The following is a 23,209-nucleotide window of genomic DNA, read 5'->3' as shown; positions in this document are numbered from 1 at the left end:
TCTATTTTCAGCTGTTTGAAGCTGGTGTATAAAACCAAAAGTAAAAGCAAAAACTAAACTTAAGAACGGGAAGTATAGAAAAAGTGCACATAGAATGGATCTACCGCTTCTTAGACTTGCTTTAAATGTCAATGAAAGATCTATTACTTACATTTTTATGTGAATTTGGTCAGCTCACCCAAAAAGTTACATATTGTAGCTTTAAATTGTTTTTGGTTTATTTTGTTTATAAAGCGACTTTGAAATTCTACTTGGAATGAAAGCGTTAGCTCTATAAAATAAATACATTATTATTATTATTTTTCTTATCATTATTATTATTATTATTATAATACCTAGCTACCAAGAAGCCATTTCAGACTGTGAGTCAAGTTATCTTAGCTGGTATGCCTGCTAAATTGGTAGACACATTCCTTTCAATCTTTTACCCAGATTTTAGCAAAGATGCAGAGACGCATATTTACTTTCTTTTTTTTTTTAAACAGGAGGATACAGACAGCTCAAGAAGTATGCTTAGATATGCTGAAAAATATGCATATTTTTTTTTAAATTTTACATCGAATTAAGCATAATGATTATGGCCCTAGATAGCAGGAAAAAGCAGTTTTAGGTGTTTGAAAAATGCTAAATTCTCCAATTTCCTGARTGTGGGCGGTCACCTCCCCAGCCATCCTCACGTAATTTGTTCCCCCTCAGATTTTTTTGGGGGGGTGCATGACGCCCCTGTCTGCAGAAAATAAACAAGCTTTGGAAAACAGTTGGCTTGTTTCGTAGGCTACCTCTCTTTGCTCAATGACAATTACACAACGACCCCGCCCTCTTTGTCGTCCGATTGCGCCTGCTCAGTCCGCCCCTCTGTGCTTTCTCTTTCTCCTTCACTCTGCCCTATTGCGTGAGACCCAGACCGTTCTGAAACTCCGTGCATCGCCCTGCAAACAAGGTAGGGAATTCATAACACCAACAATATTTTAATCTCGGCTAGTGGAGTGATACTGAAATAATATTTTACTTATTTGATTGTTGTTTAGATGGCTCAAAGTGTGGAAGCGAGAGTATAGTGGGGTAGGCTACAGGATAGTAGGGCTTCAGGACAGGGCAGGAGGCCTGACTGTCTGACAACTGCATAAGTCTCAGCACTTTTAGATATTCAGGAAATTACAACATTCGGACAAAGTAGACATCACTAGGCTATGTAGGTTAATTATAGGCTATAAATAAACGGATTAAATAGCTTATAATACATTTGACGCTAACTAGTGAGCATTGCGCACGGTGTTTCACGTTTAGTGACAATTACAGTCTCAGAATTTCAGCAGAATATTAAATTGTAAATCGATTCAATTGTAGATTTTGTGAATTGTAATTTTTTCCCCAATAGTATCTGGTTCTAGCACTATAGATTTTTGCAAACATGAGCAATGCATTGAACTATGAACAATGGAGACCTAGGCTAGCCATCTTTCTATTCCAAAGGGCAATATATATGAGCCCATAAATTACGCCCTATAAAATCTAGTGTCAGTGTTTTTATAAAATGTTTTGTAAATTTGAATTCCCATTAACAGCATGGTTTGTGCCCCAGATACAAAGAGGGTTAGGTTTATCCTCGTGTTGGCACAATGCTCTTTACGCACGCTGGTTCTGATGTAACACGCAGCAATTCAATAATCCATGGACAGAAGGTCGGCCCACAACAGAAATGAAAGTGAATACGATTTGGAATTTCAAGTAGTTGTGAAAAAAAGGTAATCACAGTAAGTGTGGTTGTACGATTGCACAATAGGTGTTTTCCTATTTATAAACCTCTGACAGCCTCTTTGTCGCTCTCCGAAGTTCTGAAATCCAAATGCACCTATGGACAGCAAATAATGATCCAAGCCTTGCTTCTTTTTCTGGTAGTGTCTGAAGCTGTAGGCCTAGTCCTTTTAATAAGCCTGAAGAGAGTAGGCCTATAGCCAGTGATAGTATGTTCAATGGTAAAAGAATGCTGTTAATCACAATCTAGGTTCCTTGGCTACCTATAGTGTTGAGCAGATTAATATATAGCTCCATGTACACAGGCTGAATATCAACCCCAATAGGAAAATGGCTGTCCTGAAATGCCTGGCAGGAATTTACATTTTGGTCATTTAGTAGATGCTCTTATCCAGAGCATCTTACAGGAGCATTTAGCGTTAAGTGTCTTGCTCAAGGGCACATCAGATTTTTCACCTAGTCAGCTCGGGGATTCTAACCAGTGACCTTTCTGCTGGGCTACCTGTTGAGTGGGCCATGTGGTAGCCACAGCTAACCCATGCACCACATGCACCACATTCAGGCTATAAATTCACTAGGTGTAGCCTAATTTGACTGCCTTCGACCTTATCTCACACGCACACACACGAATAGTTCGCCTAATTTCAGTTCATGTGACAAAACAAGCAAGTGTAGAGAATCATTGTACCATCTAAACCGCTGTGAAATTAATTTTCAATAACCAAAAAGTATTTTCAACTGGTGTACAAAATGGAAAGTAAAAGATGCAAAAATGAAACGTAAGCATAGAAATATTTCACATAGAACAGATCTACCGCTTCATATACTTGCTTTCAATGAGAATTATAGATCTATAACTCACATTTCTATGTGAATTTGGTTAGGTCGCCCAAAAAAGTACATACTGCAGCTTTAAGCCATTTATAAGCAGACCTTAAGTAAAGCATCACCCTCGCCTGTCCCTAGTGTCACGAACCGGCTCATAGCCCGTAACAGAGAGAGACAATAATAATAATATTTATTAACTGAAGTAACCTATATACAATAAACAATGGTGTGTGTGTAGTCAGTAATCAGTAGTGTAAGTGATTGGTTGCGTGCATAGATGTGATAATGAGGGGTGTTGAAATGTGCCCAAACAAACAAACAAAACAGCCACAAAAATGCCATAACCAAAATCCAACAGTGTGTCTGCATGGAGAGAGTCTCCTCAATGAATGGGGCAAAGGTGTGTCCCATTTCGCTGACGACCCTCCCAGCTCCGCCCACCAACTTTCTAATAAGGAAAACAAGAGCAAAGAGAAAGAATATGGCAGACAGAGTGGGAGGGTCGTCACACTAGTCTGTCTTCATCACCAAAACAATGTCTCTGGGCTGGCATGATAATAACTTTTGCAGCTGACTGATATCCCCAACAGTGGTGCTTCTTTTGTTTGAATAGCATAAAGACCCAGGAATACAATGGTGAATACTGGCTGTCTGGTATCTACATTTCCCAGGATCCTACTGGATGTGTTATGTTCATCTAGTCATTTGGGCCAGCCATGTTGTTGTCTGAGTGTGCACATGTTTTCCTGTTCTGTGCATAGCTGATTTATGAATGTCCTTGTGACCCCTGGAGCTCAGTGAATGTGTGTTTGACATTTGTTTGGGGGACAGGCTAGTGAAAGGGTCAGAGGAGGTTAGTGAGTGAGAGAGAGAGAGAAAGAGAGAGTGAGGGGGAGTGAGGAAGTCAAGAGAGAGGAAAGTAGGGGTCAATGTTGGTGATAGGAAAGAGTGTGTGTCTATGGTGGTGTGGGTTGAGTAGGAGTGACGAGGTGTGTGTGAGGTTAGGGTAGCAGGAGGTAGAGGGGTAAAGCACCCATTTCAAAATGGCATGGTCATATGAGGCATGGTGTCAAGTCCACCTGGGTTATTTATAGAACAGGGGTCAGGGGGAGAAGGGGAAGGGGGAAGGAGAGGGTGAGGAAGCTGGGAATAAGGGACTGAGTAAGGAGGAATGGAAGTGAGAAGGAGGGGTGTAACTGACAAAGACAGATCCCAAACCATGCTGGGTATGCAGAATACCCCTTTCATAAAGTCCCTGAGCATAGACAACAGCACTGAGACAGACATAGAGGACAGGATTGCTCTCATCTAATCACTCACATTATGGAGTGAGGTGTGTGTGTGTGTGTGTGTGCGTGTGTGTGCGTGTGCGTGTGTGTGTGTGTGTGTGTGTGTGGGTAGTAGTGGGTGAGTGAGTCTAAATTCCCAGTGACACCAGGGTAAACATCCCCACGGAAACATATCATCCACCTCACCGCTGTGTCTCGAAAATCACCAGATGTTCTCGGTACCACAGTAAGGTGTGTGTATGTTACCAGATCATCAAATGTTGTCATAGGTGGTATGTTGTTTGTCGTCTATACAGCCATGGGCCCTTTGGGTGATTAACATATCAGCAGTTCTCTACGGGCCATAGAGCACTGCTTTATCAGTGCTGAGGACACACCCTCTGGTTCAGTATTATAGGGTGTCCACCCACTCTGCTCAGAGTGGGTGAAAACGTGCTTTGGTGATGTCATTTAACTTCCTTATGTTATAAAATACATTTTACCAAGACAAATATGATTTCTCATTTTCTGAATCATTCAATGGGGTCTTTCTCTAACATATCATTTAAAGCTGCAATATGTAACTTTTTGGGCGACACGGCCAAATACACACAGAAATGTTAGTTAGATCTGCCATTTTCATTGAAAGCAAATTTAAGAAGCCGTATATATGTTCTAGGTGTGCTATTTCTATGCTTCCTTTGCTTAAGTTTTGTTTTTGTGTCTTTTACTTTTGGTTTTGTACACCAGCTGTAAAGGTTTTCTTCCTGGGGTGAAGGAGAGGACCAAAATGCAGCGTAGCCAGTGCTCAACATGTTTAATTATAAGAACAAGTGAACACTACAAACAACTTACAAAATAACAAACGTGCAAAACCGATACAGACCTATCTGGTGCAGAACACAAACACAGAGACAGGTAACAACCACCCACAACGAACACAGTGAAACAACCTACCTAAATATGACTCTTAATTAGAGGAACGCAAAACACCTGCCTCTAATTAAGAGCCATACCAGGCAACCCTAAACCAACATAGAAACACACAACATAGAATGCCCACCCAAAACTCACGCCCTGACCATCACACACATACAAAACAACAGAAAACAGGTCAGGAACGTGACACCAGCTTCAAACAGCTGAAAATACAATATTTTTGGTTTGCACAATATATTTCACAGTGGTTTAGATGGTACATTGATTCTCTACACTATACTTGCTTGTTTTGTCACAAACAGAAATTAGGTGAACTATTAACATAGGGAACATTTAACACTATATCCCAAAAGTTGGATTTCGTAACCTAATACATTCAATAATAAGCACTGAGGTCTGTTGACAGAGCGGTGCAGCTTTCTCGCTGAAACTTTCGAGGATTTGACATTTTGTGGACGTTGTCTTCCAAGTTGTTTCTGCTCATTGCTCCATTTTCACAGAAACATTTGTTTTTGTGAGAAGTCTTCCAAAATGATCAGGAACTTCCTATTAATATGAACAGTGTATACTAAAATATGAAAATACAACAAATCAATATCTATCTTACATCTGTATTGTTTTCTGTCCTCCGGATTTGAGAAGAAAGATGAGGAGTTCAATGGAAACCTGTCAGGTGCCTTAATTCTTGCACAGCATCCAGTCTAAATGCTATTTTCCTGATTTTTGGCCACTTTTTTTCTCTGGCCTCCATTGATTGAGTCTCCCTAATCTTTACCACCCTACTAGGGTAAAAACACCAACACACAGAGTTACACATGGAAAAAACAAAATATACAGTCAATAACACAATATAAAAAAAAGTTTATATACAGTGTGTGCAAATGAGGTAAGATAAGGTAAGGCAATAAATACGCCGTAGTGGCGGAATAATTACAATTTAGCAATTAAACACTGGAGTGATAGAGACTGGAGTGATAGATGTGCAGAAGCTGAATGTGCAAGTAGAGATACTGGGGTGCAAAGGAGCAAACAAATAAAAAATAAATAACAGTATGAGGATGAGGTCGTTGGATGGGCTATTTACAGATGGACTATGTACAGGTGCAGTGATCTGTGAGCTGCTCTGAAAGCTGGTGCTTAAAGTTAGTGAGGGAGATATGAGTCTCCAGCTTCAGTGATTTTTGCAATTCGTTCCAGTCATTGGCAGCAGAGAACTGGAAAGAAAGGCGGCCAAATAAGGAATTTGCTTTGGGGGTGACCAGTGAAATATACCTGCTCAAGCCTGTGCTACAGGTGGGTGCTGCTATGGTGACCAGTGAGCTGAGATAAGGTGGGGCTTTACCTAGCAAAGACTTATAGATGACCAGGAGCCAGTGGGTTTGGCGACGAATATGAAGCGAGGGCCAGCCAACGAGAGCATACAGGTCGCAGTGGTGGGTAGTATATGGGGCTTTGGTGATAAAACGGATGGCACTGTGATAGACTGCATCCAATTTGCTGAGTAAGGCCTGTCTCTTATACACATCTAGATGTGTATAAGAGACAGGGTATGTTTGGCAGCATGAGTGAAGGATGCTTTGTTGCGAAATAGGAAGCCGATTCTAGATTTAATTTTGGATTGGAGATGCTTAATGTGAGTCTGGAAGGAGAGTTTACAGTCTAACCAGACACCTAGGTATTTGTAGATGTCCACATATTCTAAGTCAGAACCGTGCAGAGTAGTGATGCTGGACGGGCGGGCAGGTGCGGGCAGCGATCGGTTGAAGAGCATGCATTTAGTTTTACTTGCATTTAAGAGCAGTTGGAGGCCATGGAAGGAGAGTTGTATGGCATTGAAGCTCGTCTGGAGGTTAGTTAACACAGTGTCCAAAGAAGGGCCAGAAGTATACAGAATGGTGTCGTCTGTGTAGAGGAGGATCAGAGAATCACCAGCAGCAAGAGCGACATCATTGATGTATACATAATGTGTATACGTAATGTGTAAACATAATATATATAATGTGTTCTGTCAAATGTGAAGAGCTCAGAGGAAAGTGACAGTGATAGTTTCATTGCATCAGAGGCTTTAGAGTCACTCACAGTGGTGCATTGACTGATGATAACCATGACAGTATAAGGCATGCAACTAAAAGACCGCTTCAGCTATCCTTTCCAAATCCACTACCAACAAAAGGTACAACTCAATATGAAAAACACAAAGATTTCCTGTTCAGTTAAGCCAAAGCAGACCAACCTCACAGTACACCCACCACTAGCATTGATGTGAAAACAGTGAGAGATTGCATGCCTAAGTCTTCTGTCCTTCCTTGTGCTCTTCCCCACATCTGAAGAGTCATGTCAGACAAAGGAGGAGAGAAGGCGAGACTGGTGAGGAAGGAGGAAGCGAGTCCAGCATCACAGGCCATTCAGAACAAAGGAGCTCCCTGTGCACCATGTTGCCACAAGGGTGAGTGAGAGAGGTGGTGAGAGCAGGAGGTGGGGAGACAAAGATGTCATCAGGGTCCCCTGGACTGTCTCAATAGATTGATCAATCTATCATTCAGATGTTACGGATGTTTAGCACGTATTACAAACACAAGTGTCAGAGAGTACTTAAAGGGATACTTTGGGATTTTGGAAATTAGGCCTTTATCTACATCCCCAGAGTCAGATTAACTTCTGGATACCATATTTATATCTGTGTGCGGTTTGAAGGAAGTTGCTAACTATTGCTACCGCAATTGATAACTAGCTTTAGCACAATGACTGGAAGTCTATGCTGCCCTACCAAGCAAAAAGACAGTAACTGCTCATTTGGTCGAAAATTAGTTAATGTAATTGCTACATTAAATACATGCTTAATCATGTTGACAAGTGTCCTGCCTCTATTGTATTGTGTTTTGGAGAAAATGGAGGTCATGTTAGTAGTAACTGCATAAAGTTACTGTTAAACCAAGGTAAAAAAAAAAAGGTTTTCTCAGTTCCACACTATGAGCAGTTACTGCCTTTTTGCTTGGTAGGGCAGATTGGGTATCTGTTAGCAGCCTCGTGAAACTACCTCTAACTTCCTTCATAATTGACACAGAGACATAAAAATGGTATCCACAATTTCATCTGACTCTGGAAGTAGATAAAGGGCCTCATTGTCAATATCCCGAAGTATCACTTTAAGAAACACTGAGCTTTTTCCCACTCCCTACATTCCTGGTCTCTATTCTTGCCCTGTCCTTGTCTCCATTCCTTCGCAACTATGGATGTGTGAGCACTTGATAGGTAACATGATACGTAACAAGCCACTAATCTGAAAGGGCATATATTCAAGTGGTCATTGAGGAAAATAAACCATGAAAGGAGACAAGGATAGGAAGGTATTAGGAGTGTTGGGACAGCGCCTAGTCACCATCAAGAGCAGAAAGATACACACTGCCAGCAAAGTTACCTCACACACACACACACACACCTGTCTCTTATACACATCTAGATGTGTATAAGAGACAGAGAGACACAGGGGACCCTGGTGACATTATAAAAGCTAGCATAGTGCAGTTGTGTGCAGTGGGGATAGTTGTTGAACCGGCCAAACTCTGACTTAGGCTTACTGTCGTTCAATAGCGCATAGTGGCATACTAGCGCGAGTGCTGTGACGTATACTGTGATTGCTATATGGCATACATCTTCTTACACATCTTCTTAAGCTAACAGCTTCAACGCAGGCAGCTAACTACTAACAGCGCTGACTTAGGCAATGAAGTGGCAGGCTTTTAAAGGCACAGTTCACCCCAAAATCAAACAGACTTTGATTTAGGGCAAACTATTCCTTTAATCTTAAGGTGGCTCAAATCAGGCTGTGCCATGTGGTTTCCTATTTAGAGAGATGTTTACCTGGTATACCAGAGGTCAAAAGACAAGCAGTCCCTCCCTCGTAAGAGTCAATCCCATTAAGTTAAACCGTGCTAGCTAGCGGTTTGCTAATAGACTGATGCCGTGAATAAATGGAGTTAAATCAATTGGCTGGGCAAGAATGGGGATGTGGGGGGGAGTGAAAAGCAATATATCACAGGCCCAGTAGACCAGATCAGGGCTACTGTAGCTGGCCCGGCCGTCAGTACTTGACAGTACATTGATTTTACAAAGCACACCTTTATAAAAGAGAATAAGATTCCCAAATTTAGCTCAGTGACAAGGCTCCAACACAACTTTGGAAACTACTTTAGTATGAAGCAATGAATTTATACTAATGTGAATATTATTTAGGACACAGTCAAGGATTGTGTGAGCACCTTACCAAGAGGAAGGCATTAGTGGGCCTGTAGATCCACTAGTTAGTAGACACTGTGTGGTGTATGTTGAAACCTTTCTAGAGCAGCGTGTGGTGTGTGTGACTGTGAATGCATAGATAGATGCTGTGTGGACACTGTGTCTAGTGCTAGATGCTGTGTGGACACTGTGTGTAGGCCTAGATGCTGTGTGGACACTGTGTGTAGGCTTAGATACTGTGTGGACACTGTGTGTAGGCCTAGATACTGTGTGGAAACTGTGTATAGCCTAGATGCTGTGTGGACACTGGTAGGCTTAGATGCTGTGTGGACACTGTGTAGGCCTAGATTGCTGTGGTGGACACTGTGTGTAGGGCCTAGATGCCTGTGTGTAGTTTAGATACTGTGTTGACACTGTGTGTAGGCCTAGATGCTGTGTGTAGTTCTAGATGCTGTGTGGACACTGTGTGTAGGCCTAGATGCTGTGTGTGTTTGTTTCAGTTCAAAGCCACACAGCTGTGTTCTGTGTGAAGTTATAGGTAGGTGCTGTGTTGGAACTTTTCTGCGTAGAAGTGTGATGTGTGCTGGAGTGGGCGCTCCGTTTGATCAGCCTTTTGCCTCCTGTGAGTTAAAGAAGTGATGTTGTAGTATCAGAGATGCACCACCCTAACGTGTCCATCTCTCTCCACAGTCGCCATGGCGGTTCCTCCTGCATACTCGGACCTGGGAAAAGCCGCCAAAGACATCTTCGGCAAGGGCTATGGTGAGTCATCAAATCACCCCCTCCACCACCACACACAAGGAGAAAGGGGGAAGACACCTGCATATTTCATGTGTCTGTACGCTTTTAGGATAACTCTAACATCTGTCTCTCGCTCTCTCTCTTTCTCTCACCCTCTGAAACCACAAACCTCAGCTGGTCATCCAGGACTGTGTGACCTCTAGCCTTTGATTTACAACCGTCAGGGGATGGGGGCTGGGACTCTGTGTGTGTGTTTAGACGAGTTTCATCCTCAGTCATAATGAGTTAAACAGTGCCTCGTCATCTTTCTTTCTGACACTCAGATCAACTTTTCTGCAAATGTTCTTGTTTCACAACTGTGAAGCTTGGATGACCCTCATTGAAAACAGTCATGTAGATTATGTATACAACAACGAAGGTCCAAATGTGGTTTGCTCCTCTATTTTGAATATATACAGTATATGATGTATGTCATTTAGCAGATGCTTTTTTATCCAAAGTGACTTTAATCCTGGTGTTGTAAGTGCCTTGCTCTACTAACTGAGCCATACAGGACCATGAATAGAGACATCATTTTTCTCTTCCCCCTCCTTTTCTCTCTAGGCTTTGGAATCGTGAAACTGGATCTAAAGACAAAGGCCCAGAGTGGAGTTGTAAGTACAACCTCTCTCTCTCTCTCTCTCTCTCTCTCTCTCTCTCTCATATTTTAGGAGGGTAATTATTACATTTCGGCTTCACTCGATCCGAGTGACCCATTCATTTGTGTGTTTGCGTGTGTGTGCGTGTAGTCTGGCCCTATAAGCCTCATGTCTAGGCCCTAGCGCCTCAGGGCTGAGCAGGACAATCAAAATGGCTGACTCACTGTCTGTCTGCTGGTGGTGTTTGTGTGTGTCTATCGGAGAGTCTGGCAGACTGTTTAACTCAGCTTGGTACATTACTGTCTATCTGACTAGAATCTCCTTATACGTTAGAACAAAATGGATCCCGCTCACAGCATTGCTGTTCCCTGAAACTGTCAGTTGTCCTCTCTTAAAAGTGTTAGGGGTAGCATTGCTCTGTGCAGGATTATTTAGGTTGGTGTGTGTCATTATCTTCATCTAATTCTCACCTGTACACATGTTGGATATGTATCTTTCCAGTTTGGATAACTAATCTAACTCTCCCTCTGACAAAATTCAATCACCAAGAAGACTTCATGAAATACACTTTACTTGGACTTCTCAAGTCTGAACTCAACCTTATCTTGTAAAATGAGAGATTGTACAGCTCTGATTCACAGTTCAAACACATTGGTGCAGAGTTGGTGTCTCTGGTATACAATATGTAAATGGGCATCTTATCTTCTTTCTGAAAGAGTGGAAAAGTGATTGAGTGTGAATACCTGTGTGTTTCTGACTTAACTCTCTGCCTCTCTATTCCTTTGCCTTTTTTGTGCTTCCTCTCTGGACTTCCATTGTCAGATGGTAAGGGTCTGTGTGTGTGTGTGTGTGTGTGTGTGTGTGTGTGTGTGTGTGTGTGTGTGTGTGTGTGTGTGTGTGTGTGTGTGTGTGTGTGTGTGTGTGTGTGTGTGTGTGTGGTGTGTGTGTGTGTGTGTGTGTGTGTGTGTGTGTGATTGTGTGGAGGGCAGGCTTTTGCTCCCTGCAGGCTTTCTTGCAGCAGTGTCCCAGCTGATTGATACCATCCCCCCTATACTGCTAAAACTATAACATCATTAACTCCTCTCCATAGACACACACACCTTTAGAGTGGTCTAAGTGTCCAGGTTACTGCTCTATAGGTTACTGGTTACTGCTTTATAGGTTACTGGTCAGCCAGTGACTAGATGACTGTCTTGACCAACAAACAGGGTCTCTTCCCTCAGCTCACAGCCTTCTCCTAGCATCCTTTCCCCACTCACCTCTCCATGGATTCCCCCAGTGTCTAACACAGTGGTCATCAACACTAGATTTGGTTCCAGCTCAGCACTAACACACCCGATTCAACTACTAAAGGTCTAGAAGATTAGTTGATTAGTTAAAGGAGGTGTGCTGGGTGGAACAAAAGCCTGGACACTGTCCAGGGCCAATGTTGGTGATCACTGCTTCAGGGTATCTACCACTACTCAAAATAGTAGCTACTGGCTATAACCAGTCATGCAAACCTGAGTGGAATTGCTTGGCAGAGATGTGGAAGTGGTGCTCATCTCTTTATTTTTTCTCTCGCTGTTTCTCTCTCTTTATATATATATATCTTTCTCTCCCTTTCTCTCTTCAGTGAGGAGTGTGCTAAGCTCTCGTTCAGACTACTCTTCTGTATCAGTTCCCCTTCTCTTTTCTCTCCCTTGCTCCAATTTCTTCTGCTGTGCTCTCTTACTTTTCTGCTATTAACCATCCCTCATTTCCCCTCTCCTTCTCCAACCCCCCTGCCTCCTCTCTCTCCGCCCCTCTCCTTCCTTCTCTCAGGAATTTTCAACCTCAGGCTCCAGTAACACAGACACAGGGAAGGCAGCAGGTAACCTGGAGACCAAGTACAAGGTGAAGGAGCTGGGCCTGAGCTTCACCCAGAAATGGAACACAGACAACACCCTGACCACAGAGGTCTCCATGGAGGACCAGGTGAGTTTGAAACCAGTTTAGCCTAAAACCAGGTTACATTACACTTAACCATCCCCTGACAGCACTTGATATTGACTCATTCAATGAAAACGGGTGTATATACGCAACGTTTGAAAGTCAGTACTATTATTAACCATATTGTTCATATTGTTTTGTGTCTTCTGTTCCACGATATGTGATATACCTCCTCTATCCTGTATGTCTGTAGCTGGCTAAGGGCTTGAAGCTGGCCCTGGACACGTCGTTTGTGCCCAACACTGGGTAAGCTGATCACTCACTGATCAATCTTTACCTCCCCGCCTAATCTTTAGTAGTGCACATGAACATGAAGGATTTTGAAATAATCACAGCACCAGTATAGACGTAATACGGCCCATAATGTCACATGAAGCCTGACACCCTCTCTACTTTTATCTGGCGCCTTCCTCTCTGTCTGCAGTAAGAAGAGTGCCAAGCTGAAGACTGGCTACAAGCGCGACTTCATCAACTTGGGCTGTGACCTGGACTTTGACATGGCCAGCCCCACGGTCCACGCTGCTGCTGTGCTGGGCTACGAGGGCTGGCTGGCCGGGTACCAGATGGCCTTCGACACAGCCAAGTCTAAACTGGCCCAGAACAACTTTGCCTTGGGATACAAGACTGGGGACTTCCAGCTCCACACCAACGTGTGAGTACCACAACTCCTAACCCTAACCTTAATTTCTACCCATAACCACTACCCCTGAGCCTAACCACTATCCCCAACCCTGACTATAACCTAACCACTATCCCCAACCCTGACCCTAACTACTACCCCTAACCACTATCCCCAACCCTGACTATAACCTAACCACTATCCCCAACCCTGACCCTAACTACTACCCCTAACCACTATCCCCAACCCTGACCCTAACTACTACCCCTAACCCACTACGCCTGACACCTTAACTACTACACCACTAATATCACACACCCCTAACCACACCCTCGACCCTAACTACTACCCCTAACCACTACAACCTGACCTTAACTACTACCCCTAACCACTACCCTACCCTAACTATTACCCTAACCACTATCCGCCAACCCTGAAACTCTTAACTACTACCCCTAACCCACCTACACCCTGACCCTAAACTACTCACCTAACCACTACACCTGAACCTAACTACTACCCCTAACCACTACGCCTGACCCTCAAAACCACTACGCCTGACCCTAACTACTATCCATAAACCACTACGCTGACCCTAAAAACACCCACTACGCCTGACTCTAACTACCTATCCCTACCACTACGCCTGACCCTAACCACCTACCCCTAACCACTACGCCTGACCCTAACCACTACCGCCTGACCCTAACTACTACCACTAACCACTACGCCTGACCCCTAACCACTACGCCCTGGACTCCTAACTAACTATCCCTAACCACTACGCCTGGACCCTAACTTACTACCCCTAACCACTACGCCTGACCCTAACTACCCCTAACCCTTACGCCTGACCCTAACCTACTACTCATACACTACGCCGACCCTAACCACTACGCCTGACCCTAACTACTACCCCTAACCACTACGCCTGACCCCTAAACCACTACGCCTGACCCCCCTAACCCTACAACCCCCTAACCACTACACCTGACCCTAACTACTACCCCTAACCACTACCCGCTGACCCTAACTATCCCCTAACCCACTACGATTCTGACCCCTGAACTACTACCCATAGACCCCATCTACGTCTGACCACTAACTGACTACCCCCTAACCCACCTACGCCGCTGACCCCTAACTACTACCCCTCAACGCACTACGGCCCTGACCCTAAGCTATACCCAACTAACCTACGACGCCTGACCCTAACCATACGCCCTGACCCTAACTACCTACCCCTAACCACTACGCCCTGCACCCTAACCTACGCTGACCCTAAACTACTACCCCTAACACTACGCCTGACCCTAACCACTCACGCCTGCGACCCTAACCACTACCCCCTAACACTAGCCTGGACCCTAACTACACCCCTAACACTACGCCTGACCCTTAACTAACTACCCCTAAACCACTACGCCTGACCCTAACCACTACGCCTGACCCTAACTACTACCCCTAACCACTACGCCTGACCCTAACTACTACCCCTAACCACTACGCCCGACCCTAACCACTACGCCTGACCCTAACTACTACCCCTAACCACTACGCCTGACCCTAACTACTACCCCTAACCACTACGCCCAACCCTGACTCTAACCTAACCATTGACCGGCAGAGGTTGCTTTCTGTGTTACATTTGCCAACTGACCAGTCATGATCCACCAGAAGTTGATTTAAAAGCTATGTAGCACCGTACTGAATAAGTCCATGGTGTTTTGTCCTCTCAGTAACGATGGTACAGAGTTCGGCGGCTCCATCTACCAGAAGGTGAACTGCCACCTGGAAACAGCCATCAACCTGGCCTGGACGGCCGGCAGCAACAACACACGCTTCGGCATCGGAGCCAAATACCAGCTGGACAAGGACGCTTCCCTGTCTGTGTGTACCACAACCACACATACATAACCACACAGAACCACATACCTGTCCATAATGCCAGGACTAGAACCACACAACCAGCCAAATGCGTGCTTGTCTCACCTCTGTGTCTGTCTGTCTCCCCCTGCAGGCCAAAGTCAATAACGCCAGTCTAATTGGAGTCGGCTACACACAGGCCCTCCGGCCAGGTAACTCAAATCACCTTAACCTTTACATGTATCTACCAGATGCCGAGCTACATCTGTCTATATCTACAAACCTTGACTATTAGTACCAGAGGAGTTGGGTAGAAGAAAGGAAATAGGTTATGTCTACTATATAGACTGAACAAAAATATAAACGCAACATGTAAAGTGTTGGTCCCATGTCTCATGAGCTGAAATAAAAGATCCCAGAAATGTTCCATATGCACAAAAAGCTTATTTCTCTGAAATTTTGTGCACAAATTTGTTTACATCCATGTTAGTGAGCCAAGATAATATATCCACCTGACAGGTGTGGCATATCAATAATATGATTAAACAGCATGATCATTACACAGGTGCACCTTGTGCTGGGGAACATAAAAGGCCACTAGAAAATGTGCAGTTTTGTCACACGACACAATGCCACAGATGTCTCAAGTTTTGAGGGAGAGTGCAATTGGCATGCTGACTGCAGTAATGTCCACCAGAGCTGTTGCCTGAAAATGTAATGTTAATTTTTCTACCATAAGCCACCTTCAACGTCCTTTTCGAGAATTTGGCAGTATGTCCAACCGGCCTCACAACTGCAGACCATTTGATGGCGTCGTGTGGGTGAGCGGTTTGCTGATGTCAACGTTGTGAACGGAGTGCCCCATGGTGGCAGTGGGGTTATGGTATTGGCAGGCATAAGCTACAGACAATGAACACAATTGCATTTTATTGAATGCATAGAGATACCGTGACGAGATGCTGAGGCCCATTGTCGTGCCATTCATCCACCACCATCTCATGTTTCAGCACAGTGTCGACCTGTCATTCAGGGCAGGTGGGGCAGAGTCCCAGTAAGGCAGCTCTAAAATGCAGGTGTTTCAGCCTAGTTCAGTGCTTTCTGTGGTGTTGGCGCTGCCAGCGGAAAATACGGAGCGTAGGTGTTGGTAATGTTCTCTAGTTGCGCCGTGATTTGCTCAGTGTTCTGTCACTCATAGGGACACTACATCACCGCAAAATCTACAGGGAGAGTTCGGAAGTTCAAGCCCCTTGGGTGCTACCATAGAGTTACATTCACCTAATACCTTTTTTGCACTATTGGTTAGAGCCTGTAAGTAAGCATTTCACTGTAAGGTCTACACCTGTTGTATTCGGCGCACGTGACAAATAAACTTTGATTTGAAGTGCTCTAGGTCATTGGCCACAGATAAAATGATGTCAAATCACGTTATATCTACCGTAGCTTTGATTGTACCGATCATGTCAACATCATACTATCAAAATCTTAGCTAGCAAGCTAGACAGGCAGTCATCATCATGAATCACGTTGACAATCTACTGGCAAATCCTTTTCAATCTTTGTCATATGAAGAGAAATTACAGATAAAACGTATCGGTGCTCATCGGCCATTGGACATAAACATTACACAACAAGTTGAAAATCTCAAATTCAACAATGAGTGGTTTTGAAGGAATCAGTGGCTAACTGCAAGCATTGCAAAGCAATCACTAGCCTGATATACAGTGGAGTGGGTGTGTGGTCCTGGGTTTAAGGGTCTCTTTTCCAAGCTTAAAAGGATAACCATTCACATGCCATGGGCCAGAAAAGGTTGAATACATTGGCCATGCTGTCAATCCAGCATGACTTCTGCTGCCTTCAAAACAACTGGGAAATCTCAGACTTCAGTGAGTTCAAGACAACTGGGAACTTGAAAAAAACTACCTCTGACTGGGAAAATGTGTTTTGTATGGTCATCCAACTCGGAATTCCAAGTCGGGAACTCGGGCCTCTTTCTACAGCTCCGACCTGAAGATCATTGACATCATGATTCGACCTTGTTTTTTTCCCAGAGTTCCCATTTGTCTTGAAAGCACTATTAATCCAGAGAATGCCAGACTTTGATGACAAAGTTTTATGACAAAATTTGCCCACAAGGATCGCCACGCCACCTTCCTGTTCAAGTGAGCACAGCACAACAAGGTGAGACCAAAAATGTCTTGTATGCTGATGCTGCTGCATACATTTTGGGGCTCCCGAGTGGCGCAGCATCGTCCGGGTTAGGGTTAAGGGCTAAGGCACTGCATCTCAGTGCTAGAGGCATCACTACAGACCCTGGTTCAATTCCAGGCTGTATCACAACCGGCCGTGATTGGGAATCCCATAGGGCAGCGCACAATTGGCCCAGCATCGTCCGGGTTAGGGTTTGCCCAGGGTAGGCTGTCATTGTAAATAAGAATTTGTAGCCTATAGCTTGTTTTAGAGAAATGTAGTCATCTAATATTGTAAGAGCTTGTCTGCTTATATGCCCCCTTTATTTATCCTTCGGTTCTGACTTTGTGTACAGGGATAATACTGTAAGAATGGCCCATGTTCCGAATTCTGTCACTGTACGTTTCAAAAGTGCTGAACAAATAGTTATATTGACTACGTCTGTTTTAGCTCGCTCATTAATGTCTTAATCGAAATGACGGATTGTCTCTTATCCGCTCGTCGTCCCCTTATGCCACAGTTTGTCAGGTTACTACTGACTCAATTGTCAGTAGTAACCAGATTTTTAAGCAAGTCAGCCATATCAGCTATTCTTTTTTAAAGACAGTAAATGAGGCTGAATGAACTGTTTTGCTGCCAGACAAGGCTCCGCTGAGAGCCAGGTGTAGCCTGGTGGTAAGGATTCACTCCATGGTGCTGAAAAGAAAGCTCTGCTGTTGGGAAAGCGCTAACAGTTTGTGGGCACCATTATAGTGCAATTAATCTATTGCATCTAAGAAAATGTTTTTGAGTTTGCCCCAAGATGTACATGCTAAAATCACCACTGTTTCAGCATGATAATATTTTACCTTTATTTAACTAGGCAAGTCAGTTATGTGTTGTTGTATGTGTCGAACTGTGTATGTGTCGAACTGCTTTGCTTTATCTTGGCCAGGTCGCAATTGTAAATGAGAACGTGTTCTCAATTTGCCTACCTGGTTAAATAAATAAATAAATAAAGTTAATAAGAACAAATTATTATTTTCAATTACAGCCTAGGAACAGTGGGTTAACTGCCTTGTTCAGGGGTAGAACGACAGATTTGTACCTTGTCAGCTCGGGGATTTGATCTTGCAACCTTTCGGTTACTAGTCCAATGCTCTAACCACTAGGCTACCCTGCCGCACCATAATGCAAGGCCCCATGTCGCATGGATCTGTACACAGTTCCTGGAAGCTGAAAATGTCCCAGTTCTTCCGTGGCCTGCATACTCACTAGACATGTCACCCATTGAGCAGGCTTTGGATGCTCTGGATCGACATGTACGACAGCATATTCCAGTTCCCACCATTATCCAACAACTTCGCACAGCTATTGAAGAAGAGTGGGACAACATTGGGTCACACTGCATGTAGCAAATCATGGTCACACCAGATACTGACTGGTTTTCTGATCCACCCCCCTAATCTATTTTAAAGATATCTGTGATCCACAGATGCATATCTGTATTCCCAGTCATGTGAAATCCATAGATTAGGGCCTAATGATTTTGTTTCAATTGACTGATTTCCTTATATGAACTGTAACTTAGTAAAATCTTTGATATTATGTTTTTGTTCAGTATATATTTTTGCTCAGTATATATGAAAGGAGCAGTACTTTCTGTGTTAAGACTGGTGTCTCTCTCTCTAGGAGTGAAGCTGACTCTCTCAGCTCTGATCGATGCGAAAAACTTCAATGCAGGCGGTCACAAGGTTGGCATGGGCTTTGAGCTGGAGGCATAAGGATGGAGGGAAGAGGAGGAGAAGGGGATGAGAGAAGAGAAGGAAAAGAGCATCAATGACACCTGACACATCTCCACCTCTGTATGCCACACACACACCTTCCGAGTCTTTTGGCCATAACCCTGCAGCCCTTAGCACCCTCTGAGACCTCCAGTACTGTTGAGAACCCAGTTGTTTTTTTGGTTCAGCATCTCTCTGTATCATCTCCTTAGCAATACCAGTACGTAAAGAAACATTACAAACCCCATTCACCAGATAGTACACTACTTCATATAGGGCTCTGGTCCAAAGTGGTGTAATATATGGAGAATATGGTCACAAGTCAACCTTGTGTTCCACTTCCTCCCCAAAAGCAGACATTTCTCCTTTTCTTTGTGAGATGGGATCGTAAGCATCTTTTTAGTAGGGTTTTATTGTGTGGTATAATTTCACTTTGCCTGAGATCATGTATTTAATTTACTTTTGACTTGAATGAGATTGACAGTAGACTTTGTCTATGTGTGGTACATTCTATCGGGTCTATCAAAGCCAGTAGGGAGTTGTTTTGAAGGAACAACTTATTTAAACATGTCATGATGTTCCCCTGTACCAGACATATATAGACCTTTACAGGCCTTTCTGTGGGCGGATGATCACTTTCAGTGACACATAAACAGGGACACAATGATACGAGCATACTAGAATAAAATGGGTAGTTTAGAACTCTATTAAAAATAGGCGACTGGTTGATTTTCTTTTTCCAAATTCTCTTCTTGTGGTTCAGAGTTTTGAGAAGACAGAGGCATGTGTGGGTATTTTCCAAACCTCTTTGTCATGTTTCTTTTTTGTCTTTTCATCTTTGAATTCTATCTACCACATTATGTAATGTTGTGTCTGTGCTGTGCTTGGAAGAGGGAAGGTTGTTGATAGTTGAAACCTCAAACTGACTTTAAGGAATAAAGAAGATTGTCAAACACTTTGAGTGTCCTGTATTCAAAATTATTACATATCTTTGTTTAAAGTCATGGTAGTAATGTCATGTCACCATCATATGTCGAGCACTCTTATCGATCTGTGGTGGTTGAAGTTTAATTCAACCAGATACACGTACTTACACATAATAATAGACCACAGTTAAATCAAGTAAAATACAGAAAAATAAAACAACCAATTAATATTCTGCAATAAATGTTGAAATATCAATTATTTTAAAATGTTAACAATTAAAAATAAGTATATACACAAAAACAGAGGATATTCTGCATCAGCCTTAGTAATGTACATAGAGATCCAGCATAAGGCATCATAAAATATACAGTTTCAAACCAAAAAATCCCCAAAAGCCCAGTTCTAACTGTTATAGAATGCAGGGTTCTCCCCAGGATCTTTTAATAAGGTTGTGATTTTTGTGTTTTTTAACACCTGTAACTGCCATTTCCTGCAATCTAGACCCAGAAATTGCTCTATATGATAACAAATAAAGTAAAAATATATATGTTTTTACATAGTGGCACAGCAAGTCCACAATGGGGCCTCTTTTACATTCTTTGGGGAGAACCGTGAGAATGGTAACTGAATATAAAAGCTACAGCTAAAACCTTGGTCAGAGAATATATTGTGGCAAGCATAAAAAACATTTGAAAGATTAGGAATCATCACCAGGGGCCAGACCAGACTTTTCTAGAACAAGTACCACCAGGACTTTAGTCAAGAGGACAACCAGTGGGATTACTGGTTTTGATTGGACCAGGCCACTGGTTTAAATACAGCTATGCCAGTGGTCAACATCATTTTCCTCATTCAAACCTACACCCTTTAGAGCAGGATTAAAGATGACTCCAATACACCAGGGTATAGATTACAGCGGTGTTGCACATGTTAATGTCGGCACGCCAATGAGCCTGGAAAATATAAATGTTGGCTCAATCCATTATTTTTGGGGCACCCCCAAGAGTCAATGTCAAATTGTGCGATGCAATCTGTTGCAGTAAGTCTTCCCCACCACACAGCGGCAGCAGAGGACCACAGCAGGGGGTCTGGAATGGGACAGCTCTTCTGTTTGACATCAGTTTGAGACAGAATCGTCCCTTAACCTCAGGTCTAACTCCAATCCTTAACATGACAATTAGGGGGATGACATCATATCTGACCCTGTATCAGTAACTAGGGGAAACCCCTGCCTCCTCCGAGGGAACCAGTAGAGTCAGGAAAGATCAGAGGAAAGGTCCTGTCCTTCACTCAGCCACGTCCACTCTCGCAGCAACTAGGAGACAAAGACAGCCAGAGAGGGTTGTATGTTATTACAACCCTGTGTGTGTGTGAGAGAGTGTGTGTGTGTGTGTGTGTGTGTGTGTGTGTGTGTGTGTGTGTGTGTGTGTGTACCTGCATATCGCTTTCAGACTCCTGGATGGTCTCCTGTAGCAGACTCTGTAAGTCGACTCTCAAACGTCCTGCCTCTCCTCGATCACCAACAAGACTCATCCCTGAAGACACACACACATGCAAGCAGTCTCAGACACACTTCAAATACACACATATTAACACACAAAACACAACTCACTACAGAGAAGAGCACACCATCATAAACACATCCATCCCATCTGCCTGCCTGCCTGCCTGCCTGCCTGTCTACCTGAAGGAGGTGTGTGTGGTTGGTGTGTGGAGTGAGGTGGGTGACTACACAGCTGCTGTAGGCTGTGTCTGGGGGTCAGTAGAGGGGGAACAGAGAGGAAGAGCGTCCCCCATCCACAGGACCCCACTCACCGGGCTGCGCACCTTACTCTGAATAACAACCAAGGATACACACTGATCAGGAGTGTGTGTGTATGTGTGTCCGGTGCTGTATCCATGTGTGTTGCACTTACACAGGCTACTTTCAGCAGGTTCCATAGTTCCCTCTGCCGTCTCTCCTGTAGATCATTAGGACCTGTTCACTCTCAGCCATCCTCTGTACCACGCCCTCTACACGGGGTAGCAGCTCCATTACACGCTGACGACACAACCACCGTCTTACTGCAACACAAACACACACACGTCGTACTGCAGGGAGAGGAAAAACGCAAATGTGTTATAATTGGAACGGGCGCACCTGAGGTGGGTGGGTGTTAGGACTGGTGTGTGTGTGGTGTGTGTGTTGTGCTTTGGTGGTGTGTGTGTGTGTGGTGTGTTGTGGTGGTGTGGGTTGTGTGTGTGTGTGTGTGTGTGTGTGTGCATGAACACCTGAGGTGTGTGTAGACTAGTGTGTGTGTGTGCATGGACACCTGAGGTGTGTGTAGACTAGTGTGTGTGTGCATGGACACCTGAGGTGTGTGTAGACTAGTGTGTGTGTGTGCATGGACACCTGAGGTGTGTGTAGAAGTCTTTGAGTTTCCTCTCGTAGAACTGAACTGCCTGGACCACCAGACGTACTACCTCTTGACTGTCCCCCCCACACCTCTGGTCTGGAGAGAGGGAGGGGAGGGAGGGAATAGAAACAGAGACAGACGGGGGGAGGGAGAGAGCGGGAGAAGGGAGCGAGGAAGTTTTCCAGTCTATAATGACATGTTCTCAGAATCACAAGTAGACAGCAGAAGTCTATACTGTGATGGTAAATGGTGATGAATGGAGAAGTGGTAAACCAACCTCTGGGTTTCTCTTTCAGCTTACGGAACAACTCCAAGGCCTTCCCCTCACTGTGGCCGAAAGAGGATAGAGGAGAGAGGGAGCAGTTCATGTTTTATCTCACTAATGGCCAGGCATCAGCTGCTAGGGGGAAACTGGATAGATGCATTTCTAGATCTTGTTCTGGATTAAAGACTGGTCTATTGAGATGTTTCTGTCTGTCTCTTACAGTGTGTCCAGGGCCTCTCCACTCCTCCACGGTTGTCTCTGGAGGTCCACGATGTCTGTCTGGAGGAGCATCATCTCCTCGTCCAGCTCTGTCACCCTCTCTGCCTGCAACACAAACACATTTACACACACATACACACAAACAAAACACAAACACACATGTAGGAAGGCAGGCACGCACACTTACCTGGCCACAGCTGACTGCAGTCTGCTCCATCTCCCTCCACACACCCAGCAGCTTTTCAGAGGCTAGAGACAGAACACCTTACATTACACTAGACTAGTACTATAGTGTGGAATATATACTGAGTGTATTAAACATTAGGAACACCTTCCTAATATTGAGTTGCACCCCCTTTTGCCCTCAGAACAGCCTCAATTCATCAGGGCATGAACTCTACAAGGTGTCGAAAGCATTCCACAGGGATGCTGGCKCATTTTGGCATACATACACAATCCATGTCTTAATTGTCTCAATAATTTAAAATCCTGTAGCCCTTTACTGCAGTCAATGACCAAAATCATTATGTTATACTTCAGTCTTCTGTGATGCACACTACCGTTCAAAAGTTTGGGGTCACTTAGAAATGT

At 44.0% G+C, this 23,209-nt stretch overlaps 2 protein-coding genes across 3 annotated transcripts in view; one reads left to right on the top strand and one right to left on the bottom strand.

The window, feature by feature from the left end:
- The first annotated feature begins 758 nt into the window (after positions 1 to 758).
- Positions 759 to 19,456, top strand: LOC111958215 (voltage-dependent anion-selective channel protein 2). 2 transcript variants are annotated; one of them, XM_070436968.1, is made up of 10 exons: positions 851 to 940; positions 7,121 to 7,236; positions 9,717 to 9,788; positions 10,371 to 10,420; positions 12,209 to 12,361; positions 12,570 to 12,622; positions 12,801 to 13,028; positions 14,735 to 14,885; positions 15,016 to 15,073; positions 18,720 to 19,456. In XM_070436968.1, exons 2-10 carry the CDS (start codon positions 7,125 to 7,127, stop codon positions 18,809 to 18,811), a joined length of 969 nt encoding a protein of 322 aa, XP_070293069.1. In that variant the 5' UTR covers positions 851 to 940; positions 7,121 to 7,124; the 3' UTR covers positions 18,812 to 19,456. The 2 variants fall into 2 exon arrangements, with proteins under 2 accessions (XP_070293068.1, XP_070293069.1); XM_070436967.1 differs by lacking the exon at positions 7,121 to 7,236 and having other exon boundaries at positions 759 to 940.
- Positions 19,457 to 20,450: 994 nt separating this feature from the next.
- Positions 20,451 to 23,209, bottom strand: part of ikbkb (inhibitor of nuclear factor kappa B kinase subunit beta) — a 27,170-nt gene continuing 24,411 nt past the window's right edge. Inside the window, 13 exon segments of the mRNA XM_070436901.1 lie at positions 20,451 to 21,053; positions 21,173 to 21,223; positions 21,225 to 21,273; positions 21,473 to 21,518; positions 21,521 to 21,544; positions 21,547 to 21,571; positions 21,655 to 21,707; positions 21,710 to 21,788; positions 21,790 to 21,802; positions 22,131 to 22,230; positions 22,412 to 22,461; positions 22,620 to 22,723; positions 22,806 to 22,867. Coding sequence (XP_070293002.1) covers positions 20,994 to 21,053; positions 21,173 to 21,223; positions 21,225 to 21,273; positions 21,473 to 21,518; positions 21,521 to 21,544; positions 21,547 to 21,571; positions 21,655 to 21,707; positions 21,710 to 21,788; positions 21,790 to 21,802; positions 22,131 to 22,230; positions 22,412 to 22,461; positions 22,620 to 22,723; positions 22,806 to 22,867 — 716 coding nt within the window. The 3' untranslated portion in view covers positions 20,451 to 20,993.

Source organism: Salvelinus sp. IW2-2015, linkage group LG33 (genome assembly GCF_002910315.2).
Source record: "Salvelinus sp. IW2-2015 linkage group LG33, ASM291031v2, whole genome shotgun sequence".
In the NCBI taxonomy this organism is placed as follows: Eukaryota; Metazoa; Chordata; class Actinopteri; order Salmoniformes; family Salmonidae; genus Salvelinus; species Salvelinus sp. IW2-2015.
Note: the sequence above shows the minus strand (reverse complement) of the source record. Positions and strands in the feature narration are given on the sequence as shown.